Genomic DNA, 9,235 nt, shown 5'->3' with positions numbered 1-9,235 from the left:
TATGATATCCTGACAACAAGGAAAATGGGAACAACTTGACCTAAGAGCAGGTTATCCTACCTTACCAGCTAATGACAAGACAAAATCAGAAGACTTGTCACCCTTTGATAGGTCCAAAAGCCAAGATCGCGATTTACAGATGACTGGCTGCTAGAACCATGACCAGACTGTATATATCTTGGGACCAATAAAAAAGCCCTAGTCTAGGGTTTGAACTACGACCTGCACAATAACCATGATCCCCAGTTCCAAAGGTCTGGCAGAGACAATTGTAACGGAATGGGGCTTCTGGAAACACAAAGAAAGACGCTATCCTAGGTGCCATCCTAGGTTCAGTGCAAAGACCAAGACCACCAACCACAGAAGATGGATTAAAAAGACACTGAGGGAACAGAACTTCTAGAACCACAAAGACTGACTTCATCATAAGTCCCACCCCTGGACCTGTGCAGATACTGAGATCTCTAGATACAAAGGTCTGATTGTATCACCCAGGACAGAACAGAAGTCTTCCAAACACCACAAAAGCACCACCGGAAGAGTAAATGATCCTGAACAGAGTCTATAGTTAATCCCATGACAATATACTCCAAGGACGGAGAAACCCCATATCTCTTAGGCCAAGTGAATTCCTTGTCGAATGACCCCAATATTTACTGTGCCAGGGTAGGAGGGGATAAAAAGCAAAAAGCACAAAATATTGTTTATTTTTATATGTTATTTTTATCTTCATTTATTATTATTATTATTTTTATTTACCTATCTATTTTTGGTCGATTTCTTTGTTTGGGTGTGGTTATTGAAGTTGTTGTCCCCAGTTATACTTATTTTTTTCTCTTCTTTTCTTTTTTTTCTTTATGTGCTCTGCCATGTTTCTTATCTCGAGACCATAGCGGGTTTGTGTGTGTGTGTGTGTGTGTGTGTGTGTGTGTGTGTGTGTGTGTGGTGCTTATCGTTATTGTTGGAGTCCTCACTGGATATTTGACACTTCTTTTTGTACTGGTGGAGTGTTTCACCTTCTTTTTCTCCTTCGTCTCTCAAATCAATGATGAGAGCCTCTAGAAGGATTCTGCCCATTTTCGGCATATTAGACTTTTACCCCAGTATATTACTTTTCTCTTCTTCAAACAAAACCACGTAACTTGAACTAACTTGTCCTGCCTCCCAGTTAGAGGGGGAAATAAGGGAGGCTCCAAGACCAAACAGGTGCATGACTACTAAGTAGTAGGCTAGGTACAGAGGGGACCACATATTCTAGCAGCCCTGGGGGTGAGGGAAGAGGATATGGGAGGTAGGACAAAAACGGAGGTGTAGGGAGAACAAATTGGTGATGGGAATCCCCCCTGATTTTATATAAATATGTACCTAAAATATTATTGTCAACAATATGTAAGCCACTATGATCAAAATAAAAATTATATTAAAAAATAAGAGGCTGGGGCCAGGCGGTGGTGCTAAAGGTAAGGTGCCTGCCTTGCCTGCGCTAGTCTTGGACGGACCGCGGTTCGATCCCCCGGTGTCCCATATGGTCCCCCAAGCCAGGAGCAACTTCTGAGCACATAGCCAGGAGTAACCCCTGAGCGTTACCGGGTGTGGCCCAAAAACCAAAAAAAAAAAAAAAAAAATAATAAGAGGCTAAAAAAATAAAATAAAATAAAATAAAATAAAAAGAAAGGGGCTGGAGAGATAGCATGGAGGTAAGGCATTTGCCTTTCATGCAGGAGGTCATCGGTTCAAATCCCAGCACCCCATATGGTCCCCTGTGCCTGCCAGGAGCAATTTCTGAGCCTGGAGCCAGGAATAACCCCTGAGCACTGCCGGGTGTGACCAAAAAAAAACCAAAAAAAATAATAAATAAAAAAAAAATAAGAGGCTAAATACATGAACTAAGTGAGAGTATAAATAAATAATAAAAACAAATAAATATAATTAATACATAAATAATAAATAAAATGCATAAACAAGAGGATGAATAAATACATGAGCTAAATAAGAGTCCCATCTGGCAAGACGGACTCTAACAATATTTATAGACAGCCTCAACTATCCACTGCCATACATGGGCTCCTCCCTAGAAATAATACTGATGGGGGTCCCTTAAATAACAATAATGCCATTTATATAAAAGTGGTAGTGAGTCAAGCGAAGAAAGCCTTATGGAACAATAGCCATGGAAGCCTCTCCAGAACCCACTGTCTGGGCCAGAGACATAGCATGAAGGTAGGCCATTTGCCTTGCATACAGAAGGACGGTGGTTCAAATCCTGGCATCCCATATGGCCCCCCCTTTGAGCCTGCCAGAAGCGATTTCTGAGCATAGAACCAAGAGTAACCTCTGAGCACTGCCAGGTGCGATCCAAAAAACAAACAAACAAAAAAAGAACACACTGCCATGGGGCCGGAAAGATAGCAGAGCTCTAGGGTATAGGGTGTTTGCCTTGCACACAACTGACCCAGGACAGATGGTGGTTCGAATTCCGACATTCCATACGGTCCCCCGAGCACCACTAAGTGTGATCCCTGAACACAGAGCCAGGAGTAACCCCTGAGCACCGCCAGGTGTGGCCCAAAACCAAACAAACAAAAAGAAGCCATTATGTTTGGGGCTGGGGTGATAGCATAGTGGTAGGGAGTTTGCCTAGCATGGTCCTGAACCCAGGGCGGACTCAGGTTCGGGTTCAATCCCCAACATCCCATATGGTCCCCCAAGCCTGCCAGGAGCGATTTCTGAGTGCAGAGCCAGGAGTAACCCCAGAGTGCTGCCAGGTGTGACCCAAAAAAACAAACAAACAAACAAGAACACAATGCCACAAAATCATTTCACAGAGTTGGAAACCTCTGCGTTGCAGCAATGCAGACAGATGTCTTGGGGTCCACCCCAGCCCATGAGGAGGATGTCAGAGTTCCTGACTCCTGCCCCACCCCTGGGACAGTGTTTCCACGGGGACATCAGCAGCCTTTCAAGTGCCACCCGACTACAGCCAGAATCTTAACCTTCCCCACAAACACACAGCAGCTGTTCCTCCCACCTCCCACGGTCCCCCCCAACTTGGTAAACAGCTAAACTGTGTTGGTCTCAAACACCTCGAGGTGACATTCTCAGCCTCTTGCTTTCTCACATCTGACTCACCAGTTAGTCCTGCTTAGCTCTTGGGGTGGGGGGGCGCGCAGAGACAGAGTTTGAAGTAAGTAATGCTTGAAATAAAAAATTAAGCCAATGAGGCCCAAGAGGTATGCACAGCAGTGGGGAAGGCGTTTGCCTGGCACAGGTCGACCCAGATTTGATCCCTGGCATCCCATATGGTCCCCTGAGCCTGCCAGGAGTAATTTCTGGGTGCAGAGTCAGGAGGAATCCCTGAGCTCTGCCTGGTGTGACTCAAAAACCAAAAATAAAAATAAAAAGTCTAGACCCAGGGGATAGGATAGGGTTGTGGGGAGCACTTGCTTGGTTCGATCCCGGCACCCCATATTGGCCCCTTCATGTCCCACTACGAGCACCAAGGCAGGAACAGCTCCTGAGAACTGGCGTGTCACTCCCACCCTAAAAAAAAAAAAATAAACCAACTTGTTGATCACGTATTCCACCATTCCCCTGTGCATAGAACGAACCCTCCAACGCCACGCCACCCCAATATCATTCCTCCTAGGAGAGCACTTAGGATGGAGGGGAAACGTCTCAGTGTATATGTGGTTTGTGTTGTGTAGGGTGACAAGGTGTCATGGGGGGGAGGGAAATGTCATGTATTTTAGGGGGGTTGGGTTTTTGGGCTGTATGCAGTTGTGCTCAGGGTTGCTTCCTGGCTCTTTGCTTAGGAATCACTCCTGGGGGTTCAGGGGGATCTTCTGTGGTGCTGGAGATTAAACCTAAATTGATTGTGTGCAAGGCAAGTGCCTTACCCCTGTCCTATCTCTCCAGCCCCTTTACACTGATTCTTTTATTATTATTATTAGTTTTTTTTTCTGGGGGAGCACGCCCAGTGATGATTAGGGCTCTGCACTCAGGGATCACCCCTGGAGAGCTTAGGGGACCCTATGGGATGCCAGGGATAGAACCCAGTTTGACCAACCGCGTGCCAGGCAAATGCCCTTCCCACTGTTCTATCTCTCTGGCCCCTCCAAACCACTCTTTATTATGGTGGAGACGCACACCTGCTGTTGCTCTGGGGAATGCTCCCAGCTCAGTGCTCACTCCTAGTGGTGCTTGGGGTGTGTTTGTGTCATGTCATGCAGTCACCCAGGTCTCCTGCTTTAGGGGCCAGATGACAGCACAGCAGGGGGGACATTTGCCTTGCGCGATACCCACCCAGGTTCCATATCCCATAGGGTCCCCAGAGCCTGCCAGTAGTAATTCCTAAGTGCAGAGCCAGGAGTAACCCCTGAGCACTCCGGGGGTGGCCCCAAAAACTCTAAAACTCCAAAACCAAATAAAGACCCAGGTCCCTGCTTCAGAAGCACATGCTTCTTTGAGCAATCCACATCGGTTTTTTGGTTGTTGTTATTGGAGGGGGTTGGGTTCTGCAGCTGCACCTGGAAGTATTCAGGGTTGACTCCTAGCTCTGTGCTCGGGATCACTCCTGACAGTGCTCAGGGGCCCCTTCATGGGGCCAGGTCAGGTGCATGCAAGGCCAGAGACTTCCCTCTATCCTGACTCTCTTGCCCTCCTCCCTTTCCCACTCAGTGGGGACCCACCAGTGGCCCCCCAGCTCTGGGTCTCAAGACGGAAATTGCCTCAGCCCACAGGAAAGCATGACGCATCCCCCCCAACTGTCCCCTGTGGCCACATCCCCCTTCTCACCTCCTCACAACCAGGAGGACTTTCTTGTATCAAGCTCACCAAGCCCCCCCCCACCCCAACTCTTCCAGGAAGGCCCTTCCTGCCACCCCACCTTGCAGTCTGAGGGTGCCGAGGGAGGGGCGGAGGTGAACAGGCAAATTCTCTCCACCTCAACCCAACCGCCACCAACCTAGCCTCCAGCTAGGGTCTGGGCCGCCTGACACCCACTGTCCCCGCCTCCCCACTGCGACACCCTAAAGGGGAAATCGCGGGGCCGCCTCCAGCAGTAGAGGAGTTTGCGCGTGAGCCAGGAAGGGACTGAAACAAATCCGACAGCAGGAAGAGTGGAGGAAGAAAAGAAGCGTGAAACTCCACCAGTGGGCCTGAGCGCACGGTCAGACTGACAGGCCTGCTGGACACAGACAGACAGACAGGCAGGCAGGCAGGCAGGCAGGCAGACAGGCAGGCAGACAGACAGACAGACAGACAGACAGACAGACAGACAGACAGACAGACAGACAGACAGACACTCCTCCCTGCACCATGGAGCCCTGCAGAGTCCTGGCTCTGTGCACCAGCGTCCTGGCCCTGACCTGCCTGCTGGTGGCTCTGAGCACCGACTACTGGTACCTGGTCATCGGGGCACACTTCACGGCACACTCGGGCATCTGGAGCAAGGATCCCAGCGAATCAGTGAGAGGTTAGGCAGGCCAGGAGAGCCTCAGGGGGTGGCTGGCTGGGTGGGTGGGTGGGTGGCGAGGATCCAGGCTCTGCAGGAGGTATCTCCCCACCCACCCGCAGGCTCTGTCCGAGTGACACAGGGGTTCGGCGTGGTGGCGGCACTCTGGGGCGTGGTGGCCGTGGTGTTCCTCGGCATGTCTTACATCCCTGCCCTCTCGGCCCCTGGCCGGGGCCCCATCGTCTCCTGCTTCACGGCCTTCGCCGCTGGTGAGGATGTGGGCTCAGTGGAGACCGAGTGGGGACCAAGACTGGGGTGTGGGAGGGAGGATTTGGGGTAAGGAGGACCAGGGCAGGGGAGGACTGGGGTAGAGGAGGATATAGGGATTGAGGACCAGGTTGGAGGAGGATGGGCAGGAAAATAGGTCGGGGAAGATCAGAGCAGGGGAGCACCAGCACAGTGGAGGGAGGCCTCTAGGTTCGGGTGTCCGGCCTGGGATGGTAGGAGATCGGGGCGCCCTTGAGCCGCTGCCTGTGTTCCCCAGCCCTGTCCACAGTGGTAGCCTTGGCTGTCTACACCAGTATGCGCTGGAGCCAGCCTACTCACGCCCAGATCCAGAGTCTTTTCTCCTGGTCCTTCTACGTGGGCTGGACCTCCACCGTCCTGTTTCTCATCACAGGTGAGTGGGTGGGGGCTGAGGGTGGAGGAAGGGAGTGTGGTGGGGGGCTCCCCTGACCTTCTTCCTGCCCCCCCAGGAAGCCTGAGTCTGGGTGCCCACTTCCGCGCCCATCAGACCAGCTACGACAACATGTGAGCATGACCGGAGGGAGCATCCCGGCTGGACACCATGAACCCTGGTCCCTCCGGGGCCTCCACTGTTTTCTCTTTCATCATACAAAAACAATTAGCAACGATCTGCTTGTTCTTTGGTTTTTGCTCTGGGGAGCCACACCTGGCGGTGCTCAGGGCTGACTCCTGTCTCTCCGAGCAGGCATATTTCCTGGGGTGGGGGGGTTGGACTCGTGGGGCCCTTTGCGGTGTTGGGGATCAAACTGGGGTCAGCTACATCTGGAATAAAGGAATGAACCCCAGGTCTGTCCATGTGGTTATAGTCCTACATGTGGACTCTATGGGGCTGAAGTCTCGGGGTTCAAGCAAGGGCTTGGGCGGGTGGCAGTGGTAGAAATGGAGATAGGACTGGGTGAGGGAGTGGGTGACTGTCCTCAAGAAAAAGAATTTAGGGTCTGGGCCCAGAGAGATAGCACAGCAGCGTTTGCCTTGCAAGCAGCCGATCCAGGACCAAAGGTGGTTGGTTCGAATCCCGGTGTCCCATATGGTCCCCCGTGCCTGCCAGGAGCTATTTCTGAGCAGACAGCCAGGAGTGACCCCTGAGCACCGCTGGATGTGGCCCAAAAACCAAAAAAAAAAAAGGATTTAGGGTCTGAGGAGGGATTTGGGGGCTGGGAGAGATTGTCCAGGCCAAAGGCTGGAAAGTCTAGATATTGTCAGAAGGTGTTCTCACTCCTTTGTGGGGGAAATGTAGTATATGGGAGCATTAGAAAATGAAGGTGAGGACAGAGGCATGGTGGGCAGCTGGGGTTCAGACTCCATCGATGGGGAGTTAGGAGGTCCTGCGCCAGGCGAGAGGCCCAACTGGTGAGATAGTTCCCAGTAGGACAGGCAGATACATGGTGGGATACCCCTGAGTCTGGGGAGGGAAAGAGAAAAGAAGAAAGGAACCCAGAAATTCAGGGCTCAGCAGGAGACACTGAATTTATTTGAATTTTATTTGTTGGGAGGGGCAGACCTGACAGTGCTCAGGGTTGACTCCTGGCCCTGTGCCTAGAGATCACTCTTGGAGGGGCTCCTGGAGCCCTGTGGAATGACAAGGATGGAACCCGGGTCTGTGGCAGGCAAAGACAGCATCTCAACCCCGATCAGGCAAAGCCAAGACTTCATAGGGAAAAGAGGGAGAAGCGCAGACATATGTGGTCCTAGGGTGTCTGGTCCCCGCCCAGACAGTTGTCTACACAGTGGCTTCCACACTGCCCCAGCAGCTGGCCTGGGCGGGGACCAGACACCCTAGGCCATACATGTCTGCGCTTCTCTCCCTTTTCCCTATGTGGATTCACCGGGAGCTACAGGTCTGGGAGACAGTCTGGAGGGACAAGGACTTGGACAACAGCTTGGGGGAGAAGTCTGGGCTGGAGCTAAGCCTGGGGGTGCCATCTGAGGAGCCAGCTGCCCAATGTGAGGGTACGAGGGTGCAGGCTGGGGAAGTGACAAGAGCAGATCTGGGCTCGGGGTCTGAGTAGCCCCAGGAGATGTGGGACAGACCAAAGCAACATTCGCCAGGGGAATGGGAAATGTCTGAACAGAAGGCAGAGCCAGGAGCAGGAGCGGGGTGCAGGGACACAAAGTCTGGGCTCAGGAAAAGGTTGGGGTTGGGCAAACTCATGAGGAGGGGACAGGGGCAGCTTTCGGGTACAGGGTACAGGCAGAGGAGGGGGATGGGTGCTATTGGGGTTCTCATGGGAGGTGTGGGGTAGGGAGCAGGGTGGAGGCTGTTGTGTGCGCCACAGGAAACCTCACGGGCATGGGGGTACAGTGGAGCCTCTGGTGAGTGGGGGTGTTCTGCTGGGCCTCCAGAGCATCACACTAAGTTTGGACTCTACCACCACCCCCTCTGAGATCCATCTCTCCAGGGGTCCCAAGGTCTGGTGAAGAAGTGGGACCAAAGTGGCTGCATTGACTTGTCCTGCCAGAATGAGGCCCGGCCCGTCCAGGCATCAAAATCCCCGCTCTCCCCCACACTGGTCATGTGGGGGCCCCTGCTCTGGCCACATCCTGGGGCGCCATCCCTCCCTCTCCTCCCACCCCCTGCTCTCCCATGGCAGTCTCAGACCTGTGATGGGGCCACTACACACCCTCATGTGAGCTCCCCCAGCCCCTCTCGAGGATGGCTACACAGTGCTTTCTCCCAAGTCCTCACCCTGGGGTCAGGGTGCAGAGACCCCACAGGGGGTGGCAGAGCAGGACTCACAGGTCTGCTCTCGCCAGGCCCCTTGGTGGTGACCGCAGCATGCATGGGTGTTGACTTAGTTCTAAGCACCTTGGACGTGCTATTTGGTTGTTGTTATTTTTGGTGGGGACTGTGGGTTCTGTGCCACTAGGGTATCATCTGCCTGCTTCCTCTGCGGTGAGAAGGTGATGGGTCTCTGGGCATTGGGGTGGGTTAGGATGGGGGTGGCCTAGTACAGGGATGGGCCCATGGGCACATAGGGCCCTAATATGGAAAGCAGGAAGGTCCCTTAAGATCATGGAAGGGGCGTGACCAGAGACGCAGGGGCGTGGCCAGTTGGTTCGGGGGCATGGTCAGGGATGTTGGTCAGTACCTAGAAGGTGCAGAGACGTGGCCAGATGGTTGAGGGGTCAGAAGCTTGGAGGGGGTGGCCAGAAGATGCAAGGGCGTGGCTAATTGCTTCAGGAGTGTGGTCAAAGATCTCTAAGATGCAGGGGAGTGGTCAGATGACCAGGGGCGTGGCCAGGTTAGTGGGCGTGGTTAGACATGCTGGGGAGTGTCTAGAAAATGGAGGGGGCGTGATTAGAAGGAGAGGGGGCGTGGCCACTAGGTTAGTTGTATAAAATAGATGCCATAAAGTGGGGGGCAGGATGTGGGGCCCAGGTCTGTTGCTGCACATCGAGATGACATTCTACTTCGTGAAGGCTGCGTAGAAGGGCCAAATCTCCTGATCCTATATTTTGGGGGTGTCTGGCTTTACC

At 52.8% G+C, this 9,235-nt stretch overlaps 1 protein-coding gene across 1 annotated transcript; it reads left to right on the top strand.

The window, feature by feature from the left end:
• Nucleotides 1–5,316: 5,316 nt before the first annotated feature.
• Nucleotides 5,317–6,266, top strand: NKG7 (natural killer cell granule protein 7). The gene is made up of 4 exons (XM_049787112.1): nt 5,317–5,473; nt 5,575–5,721; nt 5,997–6,131; nt 6,208–6,266. Exons 1-4 carry the CDS (start codon nt 5,317–5,319, stop codon nt 6,264–6,266), a joined length of 498 nt encoding a protein of 165 aa, XP_049643069.1.
• The last annotated feature ends 2,969 nt before the right edge of the window (nt 6,267–9,235 follow it).

Source organism: Suncus etruscus, chromosome 14, assembly GCF_024139225.1.
Source record: "Suncus etruscus isolate mSunEtr1 chromosome 14, mSunEtr1.pri.cur, whole genome shotgun sequence".
Taxonomy (NCBI): domain Eukaryota; kingdom Metazoa; phylum Chordata; class Mammalia; order Eulipotyphla; family Soricidae; genus Suncus; species Suncus etruscus.
The sequence above is the reverse complement of the archived record's forward strand: the minus strand, read 5'-3'. Positions and strand labels throughout refer to the sequence as shown.